This window comes from Corvus cornix, chromosome 13 (assembly GCF_000738735.6).
Source record: "Corvus cornix cornix isolate S_Up_H32 chromosome 13, ASM73873v5, whole genome shotgun sequence".
Lineage (NCBI taxonomy): Eukaryota > Metazoa > Chordata > Aves > Passeriformes > Corvidae > Corvus > Corvus cornix.
Window position 1 is genome coordinate 16,093,696 of NC_046343.1, and position 20,235 is coordinate 16,113,930.

Sequence of the window (20,235 nt, forward strand, 5' to 3'; positions counted from 1 at the left end):
ATGGCACAGAAAATGAAAAGATAGGAGAAAGATGAAACTCCCAGAAAGGCTGCTAAGGATCAATGATAAAAGGCAAGAGGGAAGCTGGTGGTACAGATCTCTATTAGGCTTCAAGAAAATACCTTCAAGATAGGATTTATTTTCAAAATATTTGCTCAAAGAGCAGACCCCTGCTCCAAGAAGGCAGTGGATTTTCTGACAGTGTGACCATATCCTTTGTCATCAAAAACTGCGGAAATCTGGCTGGAAACTTTCAGCCTCATGTTCTTCTGGAAATGAAATTGTAACAAAACTGGTTCCCCACTGGCGACAACACTCGCTGTTGCCAAGTACTACCCAAATGTGGACCCACTGCCCAGTGGTGGAAGTGAATTCAAATAGCCTGATCTTGCCAATTCTGAACAATACTTTAGATTTATTAAGCAGAAATATACTTTGGTAATGATCAGCAGGAAGGCTGCAAACAACACTTTGCAGGGAACAAATAAAATGTAGGCAAAGCATTCCGCTCCCAAAGAGCTGTTGGTAAAATACGAATATCACAAAGCTTCAGCTTAGCATATGGAAAGACAAAAAAAAAGTGAGGAAAAAACAAAAAGGTGACTAAGGAGAAAGACAAAGGAGACTCAGTATCTTGTCACAGACTCGTACTCCTTGTAAAATCCATCTCAGGTTAGGGGAAAAAAAAGGTCAAGCAAAAGGAACCAGGATCAGATGTGGTTAACATGAGAAAAACAGGGAAAACAGAAAGATATTACAGGGGAATAAATGAAAAACAGAATAGAGGATAAAGATTAGGACTTCAAGAAATTCATGCTGTGCAGTAAACAGTAAACACAGTAAAAAATGTGTAGAAATTTACAAAAAATTTCTGACAACTGAAATATGTCTCATACCTTACTGAGCTAAAGATGAAACAAGAAGAGTGGACAAATTGAATTTTTGGAAGTGTAAGTATAATGCAAATAAAAAGTTTTTGCAGATAGAACTCTATACAGGATAGCAAACACATGGAATTAACTAACTCACCACTCTTGACATTAAGTACATGATGTTTATCCAGAGACCATCCTCCTAAGTTTGAAGGATCCAGTTCAAATCCTTGCAGCAGTGCTGTCCTCTTCTCCCACAAAATGAGACTGGGGCAAGTCTCATATTCAAAACCCACAGACACTGAAATAAAATAAAATCTAATATACTTGCTGAACAAACACTGAATTAAATGTCCAGACCCCATTCACAACATTGAGCATTCCAGTTCCCCAGCTCCCTCAAGAAGATGGAGTGATTATATTCCTCACTTTTATTCTACAGTATTATATTCAGATCTTTGACTAGACACAAATTTGAAACTTCATTCACATGTACTCTGCAGGGATTTGATCACTTCTACTTTAATAGCTCACATTGGGAAGTGATGGGTTTGGTGAGCGGAGAGTGAGAAATAAATTTTTTAAACTAGAGTAAAATTATATTAAATAATTAAAAATATCAGATAACAGGACAAGATAAATTCTTAATTTGCCAGATGTTCACAGCATTTATTTAGTGTATTCATTCTACATACCATATACCAAAGGGCAGTGAAAACTTTGTGTGCATTTAAGCACAATTGCACCGCAAGCATTACACAGGACAGCAATATCCCATGCAGTAACTTAAGAAAGAAAAGCTACAGCAAAGAAGAATTTAGAAAATATAGAAAATAATTAAGACTTAAAAAAAAATCTGCTCTATCCACACTGGCACAGTTCTGATGCTCATTTTTAACACTGTTGTATCAAAGTTATTCAGATATTCAATGGAAACGGAAAAATATTATGATGATCACTCTTTTTCCCACCCACTAGAATCAAGCTGACTAAAAATAGCTACAGAACTACAAGACTGAACAGCATCAGAGGAACAGCATTTTCATTTCAAATGTGTAATACCACAAGAGACTACAATAAGACCATGTGTGAAAACCCAAATGCACTGCAGACTGCCAGCCAGTCCAGAATGAGGATCATTTTATAACTAAAGAAAATAAAATTGTAATGATGGATTAGGTTCCACCTAAGTTCCTGTGGCCAGTTTTTTCTATTGCCTGGTCTAAACCTTCAAAGTCAGGTACTGATCAGGCAACCCAGGCATGCTGATGAGTTTAGACCCTCTGAATATGATCTTTAATGTGTAAAAGAACCGTAATACAAAGATAAATTGTGTCAGGGAGACAAGAATGGTTCAGTCTATATTTGCTCCTCCATAAGGAAGTTTGAAGTTTTCTTATTTAGAATTACAGGTGTCACTTGGAAAGTTTTGGAGCTTGTATTCGCTGACTTACCTACAGCATCTGACAACCCATAAACCTTCTGACCGTAGGCATCTGTTTTGTCCCAGATAAATGTATATGCCAAGTTGGGAGATGCCTGAAATGACTTTTGGAACAAATGCCCTTCTACTGCTACCATCAAATGAACTTTGATCAGATTCAGTGGCACAAGTGTCTGAGTCATTATGATCTTCAGTAAGGATTTGTATCCAGCAGTGCGGGAACTCAGGTAGCTGAGCTTTATACTAGAGCCAGGGATCTCAATTTCTTCATGAAGAACCTGGATAGGAAAGAGGTCAAATATTTTACATTAATGTGTTTGTTTTTTTTTTTAATGTATCACCTTGTGTATTCTTATAAACTTATGTCTTTCTGTTACTGGGAGTGGATATCCTCAAAGAAACACAGTTCAGCTGACATTTCTGACAAATAATTATTTGGTGTCTGTGTACACATCTTCTTAAGAGCCCACTGCTGGCAAAAGGGCAAATAAGCACAACCATTTTTACTGCAAGTTATATGCAAGGGAAACATAAGAAAAATCATAGGAACTCACAACTTCCACTAACAGTGTAAAGCCTAACTGAATACAGCAGTGAAAAAATAGTACCAACAGTTTTCTTTTGTCGTAAGAAGGAAATAAGGAAACAGTCTGTGGTCAGCACCACATGCCAAGCCTTTGCAAAATTCTCTTGAAATGCCTAAGCTGGCATCTCAAATACACAGATATAGTTGATATGGTATATGATAATAGTAGGGTGCAAGGTAATCAAAGATAAATGAGTCTGGGTGATACAAACCTGGGATATCTCCTGCAGCCCTCATTAGAAAACCTGGTACCTGTCAGAACGAATGCAGCTCTGCAGAGATATCTGCTGTAGCAATTGCAGGGAACACATGGTGGCTGTGTGCTCAGGTCAGAACTGTCAGCTGACCCCTGATTTCTGTACCCTTTTCACTCACACTGTTCTTACCTGGGTTTCTGGCACAATGGGATTGCGGCTGGGAGTGTCACTGAAGAAAGTTGAAAGTGGTGATGAAATGATGACTGGGTCAGGACGGACAAACCCACTGAGATCACAGCTGGGAATGGAGTTCTCCTCTGTCTTCATCACCAGGGTGTCCATGGCATAGAAGCTGTTCCATGGCAGCCAGACTGTCCTTTCCTGGCTCATAAATGGGGCCCGTTCAAAGTGCAGCGTTAGGGATGCTCCACCATTTGCAACCAAGTCAAACCTAGAAAAGTGTGGCCTTTAGAAGTGGCAAGACTGAGTAATTCCAGTAATAACATTCCTGGCTAATGAGATAGGTATAGAGGCACACCAGTAGTGATGAGTATTGGTCTGATTTGGGGTGGGATAGAGTTAATTTTCTTCCTAGTAGCTGGCAGAGTGCTGAGTTTTGGATTCAGGATGAGAATAATGTTGATAACACAGGGTTGCATTTATTATTGCAAGGCAGTGCTTACACAGAGTCAGAGCCTTTCCTCCTCCTCACCCCACCACACCAGGGAGCAGAATGGGGGCTGGGAGGGGACACAGCTGGGACAGCTGTCCCCCGCTAAGGGATACCCCAGATCATACGGTGCCATTCTCGTTATATAAACTAGGGGGAAAGCTGCTCAGAATCTGGCTGAGAATTCCTTTATCTTTTTGTTATTTTCCTTTTCATTAGTTTTTATAATCATAATTTCAGTGATTAAACTGTTTTTATCTCAACGCAGGAGTTTTCTTACTTTTACCCTTGTGATTCTCTCCCCACACCTCCGAGGCAGGGAGAGTGAGCAGACCATGATTATGTTTTAAATGTCATGGTTCCAATGATCTATAGTGGGATGTGAACCTCTGGCAACTAAACAGCTGAAAACCAGCCAAGACAAGCAATGATTTGAAGTCACCTGGACAAAGCTCATTCTGATGATATTATAAATTCTGTATTAAGTAATTAAAAAAATACCCAACAAACAAATCACCACATTCATTATTACAAGTCACCTTTATATAGAAACAGCAGAGAAGCCAAGTTCATTCTGAGTTGGACACTGAATTATCCCTTTCCTAAAAGATCCTGTCCATCAAACATAGAATGGGACACACAGCAGTAAGAGAATAGTAATGAGAAGTGTAACACAAGTAAGATTTCCTGTCTCCAAGATAACTGATCTATCATTTTTCAGAGATACTAGGTGTTTACTCCAACCCCCTGCACAATCACAGCAGTAACATGGAGCTGCACAGGCATTTGAAACCTGGCCTAAATGAGAAATGCTTCCAGGTTGTTCTGACAACAGAAATAGGTGTCAGTTGTTCCATGTAAACGCTGGCAATGTAACAAATTACTCAATGACTTCAATAATCTATTCAAATTTAAATACAGTTCAGCTCACCATTTACTGCAACTTTAAACCACTGAAATCAACATTATACTTCTATTATAACAAATTAATATTCTGGAAAATACGGAACTTAAATACTCCCTATAGTTCAGTTGACTCCTATTATTATTTCAATTCAATTGTTTTTATGCAAGATCAAGATAAAATGGCAAATGTTTACAATGCCTGTGTCAGATAGACTGTTTTAGTTACCACAGCCAGTAAACCAGATAAACCATGACACACTGGCTTTTGTTTATCTGAATTTGTGTGCATTTCAAATAAGCTGATACAAGGGGGAAAAAGCACTTTTTTGCACAGCAGGAAATTGTCTAAATATATTCAATTAGAATCTTTTGATTGCATTCTACCCTGAAGAAACTCAAAAGAGAATGTATCTTCAAAAGCAAAGAGAAGCAGAAGGGAAATTTTAACAAAATATACTATTCTATAATGATGCTTTCTTTTTTCCTAGAAGTGTTAGCCTGCACTGCATTTTAAAATAAAATATTTCTTGTCTCAGCTGGATACTGCTGTAGCCCACAAATGTTTTCATAGATACAGAGCAATTTATTTGAAAGGAGTTTGCCTGCTAACACGTCATTATCAGAAGTCAGCCTGTTCATATTTACATGCAGTTAGTATTCAAAATGCCGCGTGAAAAATTACTTTTGTGTTTACTTAATAGCTCTTTGCCCTGGGAGGAAGGCAATGCCTGGTACCACATGGTTCCATTAGATCACACCATCTGTTAATCAGCAAAGACACTCCACAGCAAACAGGGGCTCAGTGAAGCAGGGACACTCACGTGCCATCCTGACGAGTGATGGTGTAGCCGTACTTTGGATACTTGACAAACGACACGTTGACCCCAACTAGAGGAGTCCCATCTGTAGTCACCACTTGGCCTCTTATCAGAGACACAAGACTGAAAAAGAAAGAGAATTAAAGGTATTAAAGCTAATGACAAAAGCAAAGTTATGTTGTTTATAAGTGAAGCAGTGGAACACTTGTACCTCATTTACTCTAAATCCAGTTTACTCCAAAGGTTTTTAGAATACTGAGGAACCACAATATTGCCCAGCTCCCTCTATACACCTGAATCAAGAAACTGCTTGTCTACGCAGTGAGAGGTGTATAAAGAATGGCAGTCAGTGCTTTCCTTGTCTAACAAAGCTTTGCAGAGCACAAAGCTCCCTCACATTCAGCCAGGCCAAAGCTGTGACCCTGCAGCGACACTGAAACTCCCAAACCTCCCTGGGGGTACAATACCATGCCTGTGGGTGCCTCACACACTTGACAAACAATGGTGCAATGCCATATCTCTGTTTTATACCACCAATTCTTCACCTCAAGGTTCAAATTCCCTCATCTTAGGGAATGACTGATGTTTGTACACTGCATTCAGTCCTGATTTGGAACCCTTGCTTGCACTTTGCCAAGGGAAGGATTTGGTTTCAAGTCCAGCTTTACACACAGGCAAGACAAAACATTTCTTTGGCCAGCAGGATAAGCAGCTTTGCTTAACCTAAGGGAGATGAAGATGAGTTATTCCTCTGCAAGGCACAGTCAGTTTTTTCTCTTTGGCAAGTGCTTTGCTGCTGCTAAGTGCACAGCGGGCACAAAGTGCTGCTGCTCCCAGCTGGAGAGGAGTTTCCAGCCCCTGGCTCCTTTCCCTTCCATCTTCCCTGTACCCTGAGAGAAGCAGATTGGGGAGGGGGGAAGCTGCTTTGTAAAAGGGCAATGGAAAAGGTAAAGCTTCTTGTAGATGGCTTCCACTTCTGCACTGGAAACGTGAAAACAGGAGAAGGCGACCTGGGAAACAGGGAGAGAGTGAAGTCCTCTTAGCCCACAATCTCAGGGATTGTAAAATTGCACTTTGCTGTAGTCACAGATGAAAAGATTTATTTATTCATCAGTCTGTGCTTCCAGCATGAGCCACCAACTCTGCTCTGCTGAGAGCCACGGAATGAAGAGCCCCTTCCCAGCAGGACTAGGGCTGCTCCCGAAGCTCAGCAGGCTCCAGGCTCATGCCAGGCACAGCACCCTGACCCAGGGATGTCTGGCCCCAGGCTGAGCTGCAGGACAAGGGGATGAAGCTGGGCTGAGCTTTGCTGAACACTGACAAATTGTGGTGGGCTCTGGGAGGGCCCCCTGCCAGAGAACAGCTCCTTTCATCAGCCAGACCAGGGATCATTTTCAGGTCCTTTCTGCCGACTCTGAGATGTTCAGGGGCTGTGATGTACCTTTCTAACGGTGTTATACCAGCTGTTTAACAACTATCTCCTCTATTTTTATTCCAAACAGGGTGCAATATTTTCTTCAATATTACATGAAAAAATCAAATTAATAAAACTGAGCCATTTCTGTTACTTTTCTTTTAGAACTTTCAAGTGCTTCTTGACCCTTCAGGTCAAATTCTAATTTGAAAACTCAACATTTTCTAAAAGAATATGGAATTTAATAGAAATTGAAACCTGTTGAGAAAAGTCTACTTGGGAACACATTGGACCAAGATAATTGTCTTGGCATTATTCATTTTGCTTGAATTATTTTATGTGACAAACACACAGAAATAGTTGCAGGGAAAAAGTCACTCAAGCTTCTCTAGGGAAACTGTGCAGAAAGTAGATTTAGAAAGAAATTGTCAGATGGCGGAAGAAAACTAATAATGCCCATGACTTAATTTTTTCTACTTTCAATTTTAATATTTCAGGAAATAATTTGAATAAAAATATTTTGGTTAATAATCTTCCTTTCTATTTCTGAAGTGCTAAAATAAGGAACACAATGGATATTAGAATAAGCTAAAATGTAGCTAAAATCTGGATTTATAAGAATCATTGTTTTGACTAAGTCATTTCAGAAGTGTAACAGACAAATTGAACTGATACAAGAATTACTTTTTTTTTTTAAACAAGGAATTTAAATACGTAAAAGCATGTGGCTTTTTTCCCTGAAAACTTCATTTCATCTCATTTCTGCACAGAAAAAAATCAGTGAGTTTTAACTATTTTTGCAATCAATAAATTTTGTTCTTTATTGCTTTAGCAGAGTAGGAAATAACTTCTTTTTCTTATACTGAGACTGGAAAAAAACCCCAAACCATTATTTTTTCCCACTTTTTCATGTCTTTCAATGTAATGATAGACTGAGCTAAGCAAACAGAGCTTACAAACATGGGAGCTACTTATTGAGATTATGGCAGCTTCAGTATATGGAAAACCTGGCAGCTGAACCTTGTGACACTTTTAAAAGACAAAGCCATTAGTTTTAAAACTTACAATTTGACACTATACATTAGATTTGCCTAAAATTGGCACCAAAAATAACAGCTGAGCTGCAGAATTATCAGAAGTACCTTCAAAACTTAGAGGTGAAGGCCAATTTTAATATCATTAATAGGTCATTTGCAAAGACATGTTAAAATCTGCAGTGTAGTTCAGATGAATAAAACAGAACGAAGACTCCTACCATGAGGAGCCCTAAAAATAAAAATTCAAAGTTTCCAATGAGGTTTTTTTTAAAGGAGCCTCAGGATTGAAATGCTCAGCTCCTGTTTAGTCTAGAGTACTAATTCATAGAATCATAGAATGGGTTTGAAGGGACCTTAAGATCATTTTGTTCCAACCCCCTGCTTGGCAGGGTCACTTTCCACTATCCCAGGTTGCTCCAAGCCCCATCCAACCTGGCCTTAAACACTTCCAGGGATTAAAAAAAAACCAAAACAAAATCACCACAAATTTAGGTGAAAACAGAACAATTTTTTTCTATTTTTTCGAACAACTCCCTGTGTGTATGCATGGAGTATTTTACAGAATAGTAATTATATAGAGTAGGGTCCAACAGGGGTTTCCTGATAGAATATGGAAATGATTGTGTGCAGCACAGGGGTGAATACAATGGGGACCTGCTTGGTGTATCCAGAAACACTGTGATCCTCTTTTTACAGACAAATATTTAGGGACATGCTCTACATTACCCACTAAGCCTGTAATGGAATCCTGACTGAGGAAACAGTTTCCTGTAATGAAGTGCAATCTTTTGGGTGTTATCTCAAATGAAGCTCTTTCTTCAGTTTTAACTTTGGTGATATGAACATAATTAACATACTCATCAATTTCTTAGCATCTTTCCATGGAGACCTATTTATGTAATATTGATAAATACCAATCTTCTTGTAAGCATACAATGGCATCAAATATCATTTAATGATTTGCTAGCTTTTAGATTCATTACAAATATATAATTAATAATCTTAGGAAGAACAAGCATAGAAAAAGAAAAAAAACAAGAAGAAAAAGAAAACTTAGTCAGACGGATCAATGATACAAGTAAAACGGCTTTATGTAAGGAATAAATAATAAAACTCCATAAATCAATGTAACTTTAAAATTATTTGAAATGCTATTCCATTATTGAAATTTGTGTTAGTGGCACTACATAAAATTTAATCTCTTTTAACTGGAAACTAGTTTGCATTTTCCCTTTTTCTAGACTGCAGTCTTCATAAAATATAAACCTCAGAAGCTCCTACTCAGTGGAAGAAACCTTCTTCTGGGTGTTGCCAAAATGTTAAAATGCTAATAAAACTCAGTGTTATAAAACAGAGGCCACATCATAAACTGCAACAGCGTGGCCTCAGTGTGATCTCAGTGTGATCAGCTCCTGAGATGAAGCTCCTGAAAGCAGCCTCTCCTGTTGAACCACAAATAAAATCGCTGGCAGAAATTTTCCCATACAGTGCAACTGCACAGATCCGGTGTCACAGTCACAGCTGCTACCTGCTGTTGAAGGGATTTTCTCCGGGGATGATGTGAGTGCTGTCCTTCCCCACGAGGAGCTTGATGCGATCATAGAACGACTTCACAGCGGGAGCGCCGGGGTGGCTCTGCTGGATGATGTCCAGCGGGTCCCGCGAGCCCCGGCACAGGAGGCTGTTCTGGCAGGTGGCCTGCAGGCAGCAGTCTGGGTCCAGGCAGTCCACCAGGCCATCTGAAAGGTAACAGGCACTGAGATCCAGCACAGTGCTGTGGAGCAATAATACCCGTGGAAATCCCAGTGCACTGGGAAAAACTGTTAAAGCTCACTCTTCATACCACCCCTACACCCTAAACCTGGTGATTCAGTCAACAGTGCCATGAGGATGATGCTTTGGAGCACACTGGTTAAAAACCACTACAATTAATGTAAACCAGTGTTAGACAAGAATAAATCCCAAGAAATCTCTCAAGGGCTGACATTAGGCAAAATAAGTGGAAGGAATAAAGGATTTTTGTTTAGGTTATTTGCTTGTTTGTCTGGGGTTTTTTTTCTGTCTTGAGAATTAGGCTGTTTGATTTCATTTGTTCTGTTTGCAAAGCTGAGAGGAGATGGGGATGATAAAGTCATCGTTACCTAAGTAAAATAAAAATCACATTGCAGCCATGTTGGCAGTTCCTAGGGAAGGGCTGCTGGAACTCCCACCTCCCATGGATACCTGGCTCATGACTTGTGCGCGTGCTTGGGTAAGGAAGGATCAGTCACAAAGTTGGTGGGTTCAGTCATCATATTACAGATTAGGTTGTCCATCAAGAATATTTCTTAGGATGCATTTTTAAGAAAAAAAATAGAATCTTAACACCAGAAATTAAAAGGGAATCAAGGGGGAGATCAATCTGTATACTTAGATAAATAACTGACTATTTTCAGCACTTACAGTAACGATTCTATTGTCATCTCTTCATTGGGTATCATTATTTAACTGAAATATGTTCTCTCAATGGAGTTCTACTATGATTTAGAAATTAATAACCATTTGCTTTAAAATACTATCATCTCTAACAATTTAGAAACATTTGTTCACCTACTCTGGCAAGAATCAGATCAGTCTGCAATCTGCTTATGTCTGTAAACCTTCAGAGACTTCCCAAGGTGCACCAATCTGATTTTTGAATACAAATATGGCCTGGGCATACACTGAGCATCATACACAAGACAGAGCATTCCAGCAGGGAAGCAGAAAAAAGTCCCTTAGGCTAAGATCATGACTCATGCATTTTCAGGATTTTCAAGTGCACAACAGACCAGCACAGCGATAACTGGAAAACAACAACCTAAAGGAAAAAAAACCAATCTAAAACTATGAAAACTTCCTTTTTTTACAATTAGCCTTGTATATCCAACCCATTGTGTGTGCCTGAAATGACTGTGCCTGACCTGATTTAAAAACAAAATTGCCAAGGTATGCTGACAGTGTTTCATTCAGGCCTCTAAGGAGATTTAAGTCAGACAAACTACCTTGTTGTGAAAACTGTATGTTGCTTTAAGGTCACTCGCCTATTCACATTAGGAGCTCCATTCATCTTGAAATCCTCTCCAACGTGGCTGTAGGAACTTTCTGTCTCGCTACAGTTCATTTTCTACCCACTTTATATAATCATTCTAAGGACATAATTAGCTTCAGGGTATAACTAAAGGCAGTTTTCCTATTAAGCTCCGAGAAATTCTCAGCATCCTGCATTCTTTCTCAGTCTGTGAGACCTCTACAACTATGAACTGAGATTTACCCACTGTTTAGTCCACTCAGTTCTGTTAGTCAGATGACCACCAGGCAAGAAAATCCTATCAACACACTAGAAATAACAGAGGAAAAATACAGGATATAAATTACTCCCTTTGATGAATTTACATTTACCTATTCAAGCTGCATCATATTTTTGCTATACCTGTTATTAGAGGTGAGCATAAGTTATGTCTGTAATGACCTCATCACGCAGCAGATTATGGGATGCTGTAGCCAAACACTTGTGATGACACCATGAACTGGGAATGGGCATATCAATCCCTTAGGCTCCTGTCAGTCATGCGAATCACATCTTTATGCTTGCGAGCCCCCTTGGATATTGTCTGACATTGCAATCTTCAGTTAAATTACCCCGCCACTGCCAATCTCACCGTTATCTCACAAACAATCAAGCAGGCAATCAAACTGCTCTGAATTGCCAGTTCAGGACCTGGGAGGCTGGAAACATCTCCATTCAACAGCAGGGAGAAACCTGCCTGTGATTCCTTCCATGTAAGAAGGTTTTGCTGCAGTTCTGTGAATTCAGACTCAGATGCTTTCAGACGCTTACAACAGTATTTTGAAAAGACAGGCATAGAGCATAACACAATTTACTTTTTAGAACATTATTGCTTATATGGCTTTATTCCCCTGTATTAATTTATTCTCAGATGGCAGGATTCAGGACTGAGGATATTTTTACCTTATGTGAACTAGTTGATCCAGGTTGTACAGCAGCACCAAGGTCTGGGTCCGCTCAGCACACACAGCCAGGCCCTGTGCACTGCTGCTCGGTATCAAAGGCTTAGACACCACTGTGCTGCTCACATCCACAGCTGCTGCTATTATTGACTTTGCTGCTCTGAAAACTCTGACTCCATGCGTGAAAGAGAATTGGTTTCTGTCAGAATATACCTGGTTTTAGTTCACCTTTGCCTAATTTGCTATCTGGACTCTTATCACAGAATGGCTGTGATTGGCAAGGACACCTGGAGGTGATCAGGTCCAGCCCCCTGCTCAAGCAAGGCGACCAGAGGCTGGTTGCCCAGGACCATGCTCGGACAGCTTTTGAATGACTCTGAGGATGGAGACTCCACAGCCTCACTGGGCATCCTGCTCCAGTGCTCAGTCACTAGACAAAGAAGTGTCTCCCAGCATACATTTGTGCCTGGGGTTGTTCCTCCTCAGGTGCAGGACCTTGCACTTCATGAGGTTTCTCTCAGCCCATTTTTCCAGCCATACTGTACTGTTATATATGAAGTAAATTGTTACAGAATCATTTATTTGCATTAGACTCAGCTGATTAAAACCAGAGCTAGAAAAAAAAGTACCTTCTGTAAAAGAAAATTCTGCTATTAGCATAAATTTTAATTAGAATTCAGTACTTCGAGTTTTAATACACAGTTCAGAGCTTGTCATCCTCCAAATTTCCTCAGGTATGCTGAATTATTTATATGGTTAATTCAATGACAAACCCTCACCACTTGCCTCACCAAAATATTGCTGCTTTTCATGGCATACACAGCTGAGTTTCAAGTGGGCAGTGACCTCTCTGATACTCTGCATGCTAAAGGGGGGAGGCTGGAGAGGGAGCTAAGATGGTGCTGAACCTTTTCCAACAATCTGAGAACAAAACAAGTCCTGACTTGGCCTTAACTGAGAAGAAAGAAATAGGAAATTTTGATCTGATTTCAACTGGCAGCACAGGATTAGCTCTCCATTGCTGTTCGTGGTTTTTCTGAATTCTCAAATCTTTTCAGAAATGAAGCAAGCGACATGCTATCCCTCTTGAAGAGTTCACTTTGCTAATGAATACATACATTTCTCAACTTTCTGTGAACTGTTCCACAAGCTTTTTGGCAGACTTAACTACACAGCAAAGAGAAAACTTTGAAGAATTACTTGAAAGTAGATTAACCTACTCATGCATGTCATATTTGTGACTGCCTTATTATTTTATTCCTCTTGACCATCATTAGAAGGACTAAAAGCTCTCAGGAGGAATAGTGATATATTTTACCCCATTAATATTCTAATATATTTAGAACCTCTCAGCATCAGTGTTCCTTTGTCACTGAATATATTTCTCACCACGCCCAGGTTACTGGATTGCAGAATTAGAAAGGTGCTACACCTTTCTGCAGAAAGTTGATGCTTGAGCTATTGGGGTTTTTTAAACCTCAATGACTAAATTATCTACAGTTTCCACATTTCTTCAAGCACTTGCAGGTTGTGCTTCAGGTTCAATTCACGATGCATATCAGAATGAGTCCACTTTGACCTGACATCCAGCTCTCTAAGACGATGCTTTCTGTACCCAGCAAGGGACAATTCTGTTTCCAACCCAAAACTCCCGAGCCCACGCTCAGCAGAGGGCATCCTTACACTTCACTAGCTGCAGGAGCTGGGGACTTTCAAAGCCTAATTCCTGGAAATTTTTCTTCTTCCAATAAACATTTCAGACTGATGATTAAAATGGAGGTGGGGAGGGGGGGAACAGAAGCTACTATGAACCCTGAGGGCAAAAGGGTCTTTGATCACTCTGAGGGCAAATTAGTTAATTTATCATGATCCAATTTTAATTATGTGCAGTATTAATATACCCAAGGTGAAAGAATTAGAGATGCTCTATCAGATTATCAAAAGAGTAGGCCTTCTCTCTGCCAACACAGAAATATTTTAATTGAGCTCTAAAACTGCATGCAAAACTGCTTCCACAGGCAGGCTATGCCACAGCCCAGTATATCTCATAACCAGGAAAGTTTATCTAATATTTAACCCAAATTTTCACACTTTTGTAGCCTGATCTAATTACTGTGATCTATATTGGCATGTATCATTCAAAATAATTCCTCAGAAGTTCCTGGTGCTAACAAGAAAGGAAACTCTTCTATTCCTGTAGCTCCAGGAATTCTGCTCCAGCCCTGTAAAGACTCCTTGTAAACCATCAGGACACTCATTTACATCACTGGCTTTTGTAACTAACTGTGAGCACAACAGAATATTTTGTAACCCAAAACCCAAACCTCACAGGACAAGATGGATTGTAAATTCCAAGTTGTGGTAAAGCAGAATGAACCAGGAGATTGGTTGTGCCTTCAAATGCCCCAAAACCTCCCCAATGAGGCTTTAAAGTACCCTGGAAGATGAGAGTGGTGAAGCACCAGCCCCACTTCCCTGGCCCACTCAGTATCCCCGTGCTGCCTGGAGCCCTGGCAGTCAGGAAAAGCCTCATTCTGGGGCATTCCTGAGAGCATCAGCTGGAAGAACCCACTGCAGGTGCAGCTCCAGCTATGCATGAGCTTGGGGGTCTCTCAGAACCTGTGGATTATTGATGCTCCAACTCCAAACCACTCCTTGCTCGAGCCAGGCTGACCCAAAGGGCTGTAAGATGAGAACAACCTTGAAAAAAAAAGTTTGTCCAGCTCCAGTGTACACAGCCACCTCCACGGATCCTGGTGCCTTTTCAAACCATGGAATTTGCAGTCACTGAGCTTCTTGCTTTTGCTTCTGCCCGGGCTGTGAGAGGGAGTTACTGTAGTACCACGTCCCGTGAGGGACAGGGAAAGGATAAGCTGGCTAATGTGTGTAAAGGCGATTAGAGGCTGACATGAAGTTGTAACACAATCACAAACAAGCACACTCATTAGCTCTTGTCAAACTTTGAGTGCCTACTTTTGATACAGATTTTATACCTGAGCCCACGTGACTCACTCTGGCCCCCATCCACAACAGATTTCATCTCCTGATTGCATTTAATGTTCCACAACTGACTATTGTACAGGCTCCAGGAAGGTATTTTCTGTGCCAAGAGTATTCTGGGTATTTATATTGAGAACTTCATAAAATCTTTTGTCTGTGCTGAATTAGAGACCCCCGCTGAGGCAATGCTTGTTGAGGCAAGCTAAATTACATGATTTGCTTTTGTGCTGTGAAATACTTGTATTATCTTAAATGTCACGAGCCTGATGCAGTATCAAGTCACAGGATTTGTAATTTTCTAAAAGCAATTTTTTTCTAAATGTTTATTGCAGGAAGACACTTTTCTTTCTATTTTCCTTCTGTCTAATTTCAGAGATGAGTTTTCTAAGACAACTCAAATAAACAGCCTTTCAATCAGTCAAGTGCACTGTCCTGACAGTGAACTTCACTAGAAATGTATTTTTCTTGTGAATTGAAGAGATTTCATACTGGAGCAGATAGTTGGCTTTCTCTAATTCGTTATCTTTAATGTATTATGTCAAACAGAATTACCACCAACTGTACTTCCTGGTGGGGTTAAAGATATAGAATAACAAACTGAAGGGCAAAATTTGCCTTCTGAGAGATGCTCATACCTCTTTGGAAAGCCAAGTGGTAAAGACATTAAAATGTATTTTAAAAAGAGTGTCCCACTTTGCATAACAAATAAATTCCTCATTTCTATTTAGCTTAGTATTCTATACAGCTATGGGTTGCTTCCTTTCCTTTTCCTACCAATTTTAGATCAGATAATTACATTGTGAGGAGAAATGTGATCTGGGAAGTGATAGAAGCAGTGACTGCATTTAAGCTTTTTTTTTTTTTAACCTGCCTGCACCTGTCCTGTCCATCCTGATCAAATCTGAAACAAACAAATTTAGCAAAATTTTGCTCATTTTCTGTTTTTCTTTCTCTGAGATTACATAATTTAACTGTCTTGCCAATAAAAACCACAAGAATGAGCAATTTTGAACGGATGCAAAAGGTGGGAGAAGAGAGAAAGAAGGAAAAGAAGAGCCTAGAAAGAGCAAGCCTGGTGGGCAATATGGGCTCCTGCCAAGGCTGCCTCTGCAGACGACAGGATTTTTAAATCTGCCTCCCAAATTATCCCAAGGCACTCAGGACAAAGATTCCTCAAATGTGATGGATATCAGCTGCATCCAACATTTAGTGAAACTATACTTTAGAAAAGACATCTGAGTTTTGCTGTGTGTCCCATTGTCTCATGGACCTGGAGGCACTGGAACATCTAAGGTGAAATCTAGTTAAGCAGGAGACTGTTTTGAGATACTAAAAACATTTTTCTATTTAAGAACAAGCAAATTATTATAAAATAGTTATTGCAAAATGATGAGTATAAACAGCCACAGTAGTGATTTTCTTATGCAATATGCCAAAAGAAATAGGAACTTAAAAAGTAGCATATCCTCTGCTGTTCCTCAAAATACCATCTGTAATGCCTTAATTTCCTAAAATAAAGCCACGGTGAATTAAATGGGTTATACGTGTCTATTAGGGGGATTATATATTGTAATCACAATTACAGGTCTTAAAATAAAGCTGTTTCTAATCCCTCCAAAAGATGCTTAATAATGATTAGATTACTGAGGGACTGATTAAGGGAAGATAGTAGTTTTAGAAGCAGCCACAGTGAGCAAATTATGTAATCCAAACACGGTTTGGAAAACAGAAGCACCTTCCAATTTAAAGAGATCTTAAAAGTGAGTCAATGCCAGAATGCCCTTACTTTTCAGTTAGGCTTCCTCCTTAAAGAAAAATGATGAAAAAAAAAAAAAAAGAACAAAAAGATAAATAAGAGACTTTCAAGTTTTTTCAGCAGAGTAGCTTATGTACCAGAGTAACCCTAAACAGGTTCATGAAGAATCACAGAACCACAGGCTGGTTTGGGTTGGAAGGGACCTTAAAACTCATCCAGTGCCACCCCCTGCCATGGGCAGGGATACCTTCCACTGCCCCAGGCTGCTCCAAGCCCCTCCAACCTGGCCTTGGACACTTCCAGGAGAAAGACTTAGTTACGCCCATGTCTTGATTTGACATATGGTGGTAAGGACAAAAGCAGGTGAATTTCCCAATGTTACCTCACAGCTCCACCTGAACAGCCCTAAGAGGAGAAAACAGATTTGGAGATTCTCTTCTCTTGCTGCTCTGGAATCACATTCCATTTATGCCAGTAATCCACACTGACATCTCATTTAAAATGAAGATTTGTAAGTCTAAAAGAGAGGGGGACTCATCTGCCTCTTCTAGGAATAAACCAACTAAAGGACATTGATCTGAAATGGAAAGAAAATATTAAGTATAATCTTTCATTTTTCTCTTTTTGAACTATGGTATGGAGTTTGCATTGTGGCAGATAATAAGACAAAGCAGGACAAATGGGAAACCCTGTGGAGTCAGTGGCAATGCTCTCCTTGACATTCATAAAATGAAGACTTGGCCCAAGGCCTTTGAATCTGATTGTGAGATACAATTGCAATAAGAATGGCTGAACAGGGAAAAAGCTCCAAAATATTTAAATTTGCTGCCACAGAAGACAGGAAATGATAGTTCCCTTTCAGTGACATGCTGAAGGAACTGTATTTTAACAACATGCAGAAAAGAAGGAGGTTAAACTGTCCAGAGAAAGACCTCATTTAGGGAAAAAAAAGTATTTTTAGCTACCCTACTTCCTTCTGAAAGAACAGCTTGTTTGTTCTGTACTACCCCAGAACTACTGCTTATGTTAACAGAGCAATGTTGGTAATGGAGCAGCAAATGAGTTCAACACTTTGCTGCAAATAAACTCAGCTGAGTTTCAAATGAAAAGAGTGACTGGGAGGAGAGGCAATTTCTTTAACTTCTAATAAACTTGCATTTTATGTGAAACTTGGGGTTGTGGTAACTCGCTGGATCTTTAATATTGATTCCCATAGTACAGTTTTCAGCTTTGTCTAATGAGAAAACTTAATTTTATCTGTTCCTTTATATATAGAGTCACAATTACACAAAGGTGCAGCTGGAAGCACAGAACACACATCCCTTCCAGCCTCTCCATTCCTGCACACTCCCCTACAAACACAGAGGTCATAGGACACATTCCTGGCCAGGTGTGCAGTGAACCAGGCACATACAGAGCAGCACATCTTAGGCAAAGGCAGGACTGCACTCTAAGATACCAAGCATTAAGTGATTAACATTGTATTCGTTGTTTGAGTTTTATTGTAGTTCTTGTGACTGTCAATTTGACAAACTGATGGTGAGGACAACGTCTTTGTCCTCACAGTGCACATGGGAAAGGACCCCATGACATCTCAAAGACATCTGAAACCCAAAATATAATCAAGCAAACTGCAGCTGCACAAATCACCAAGGCATGAGGGAGAGCGAGAGCGCTGCAGTGGCACAGCCTGTGGGGAGCTCTGTGTAGGAAACACACCGTGGCTCAAAGGCTCTCTTTCGTTTTTCAGGAGTGCCTGGCAAGCTTGTGGAGAAACAGCAGCTGAACAGGTGCTGAACAGCACCTGACCTCCCTTATACAAACATTCTACAGGAATTAATAAGGATGAGACTATTAAGAGCAGGAATGAGCATTGAATTAAAGTACTGAGCAAAGGGTCAGAAGACAAGAGATTCATTTCTGCCTTTATCATAAAATCCCCATATGAAAATGTGTGGGTCAAAGGGACTTCTCAGGTTGTTTGGATCTTGGCTCAAGCTTAAATTTTCAAACTGTTTACACGCACAAGAACCAACGAGCAGTAACCACTCTAGTCTCTGGAAAAAAAATTACTTAAAATGCGAACATTGAGAACATCTGAAGAGTTCTCCCCTAAACCTCTCCAGCCTTCAGCTAGACCATCTAATTTTCTTTCAGGTGCTTTACTATGGTAAACCAAAATCCATGCAACTTGCATGATGATGGAATAGACAATTCTTCATTAATTATTAATTAATAATATTATATATCTGTTGTATGGCATATTCTCTCTGTATTCTTTGCCTTTGATAAGCTACTGTTTGCCTTCCTTGAGTAAGGTTTACAGTTCTACAATTTTTCATTAGGATGAGCAGCTGAATAGTGTCACTGGTCATTTTTAGCCCTGCTTGTCTGTTTTACAAGTGCAAAATACTGTCCTAGATATATAAATAAACTTCTTGTTCTGGCATTTCCAAAAACATTTCCAAACTTTTTCCTTTATTTGAGGAAATTCTAGTAATACATCCATTTTCAAATTTCCCTTTATAACCTTCAAAGCCTGTAAAAACGGCAAACCCAAGCATTTAACTTCTTAGTTTCTTACACTGAATATTAACACAAGTATAGTGGGTTTTGTTGTATACTTAAATGCCAATTAACATACTTTGGCAGTTAGATTCTGCTCTTTATAATTCTGTAACAGCTGTAAAGCAAGCTCTAGTTCTCTGAAATTGAATTAGCTTTAGAACTTTTAAAATACTCCTCTAAGCACTGAGCATGTGGAACCAAGGAACTAACAGAGGATTTACAAATTAAAACTAGCTGATGATATTCAGGTGTGGTTAATATCATGTAATCAAAACCAAATACACCTTTTTCTCAGTTTGGGACTTACAAACAGTTTCTAAACCCTGAAATCTTACATAGAATTAAAACACTCATCCTAATGACAATTTTACCCTTGATACAGCCCAATGTTGCTTTGCAGTTTTAGGAAATACATTTATAAAATATCTATTAATCAGCAAACAGCAGATGCTTTCTTTAGATTAATTATTGGCCAAAGAAAAGGGAAGGAGTCTCAAGGAAGAAAGCTGTGTGTGATGTTTGGTTTATAACAGAGAGCAGAAGCCCACGAAAAAGAATCTCTGTGATTTACTAAAGACATTATATTGAAAGGAATAAGCAAGTTCCTTTAAATGAAGGAGCAAATTAACCGATCTTGTTTAGAAAGAACAACATCTCAGAACTGCTTTCAGGCCACCACGGAAGGCTCTACAAAACCAGAAAAACAGCTTTGAAGGGAAACACAGGACACATCCTGCATTTAATAGGGAAATGCCTGATAAAGGGCAGGGAAAAAAAGCCGGGATGTCAGCCCCTTACACCCATACATGCCCATTCAGCACATCTCACCCCACCCTTCAGAGTCTGGCACATGAACTGTGCAGTGTGACAGCAAGGGACAGCCTGGCAGGGGCTGTGTGACAGCAGGGGACAGCCTGGCAGGGGCTGTGTGAGAGCAGGGGACAGCCGGACAGGGGCTGTGTGAGAGCAGGGGACAG

The 20,235-nt window shown here is 39.8% G+C and overlaps 1 protein-coding gene across 15 annotated transcripts in view; it reads right to left on the bottom strand.

Annotated features, from left to right (window-relative positions):
• TENM2 (teneurin transmembrane protein 2) overlaps window positions 1-20,235 on the bottom strand; it is a 654,736-nt gene that overhangs the window by 32,666 nt on the left and 601,835 nt on the right. For all 15 annotated transcript variants that reach the window (XM_019289969.3, XM_010406241.4, XM_010406240.4 and 12 more), the window contains 5 exons: window positions 9,473-9,683; window positions 5,497-5,616; window positions 3,289-3,550; window positions 2,327-2,594; window positions 1,030-1,173 (listed from right to left, as the gene is read on the bottom strand). In XM_019289969.3, coding sequence (XP_019145514.3) covers window positions 1,030-1,173; window positions 2,327-2,594; window positions 3,289-3,550; window positions 5,497-5,616; window positions 9,473-9,683 — 1,005 coding nt within the window. The remainder of the gene's footprint in view (window positions 1-1,029; window positions 1,174-2,326; window positions 2,595-3,288; window positions 3,551-5,496; window positions 5,617-9,472; window positions 9,684-20,235) is intronic.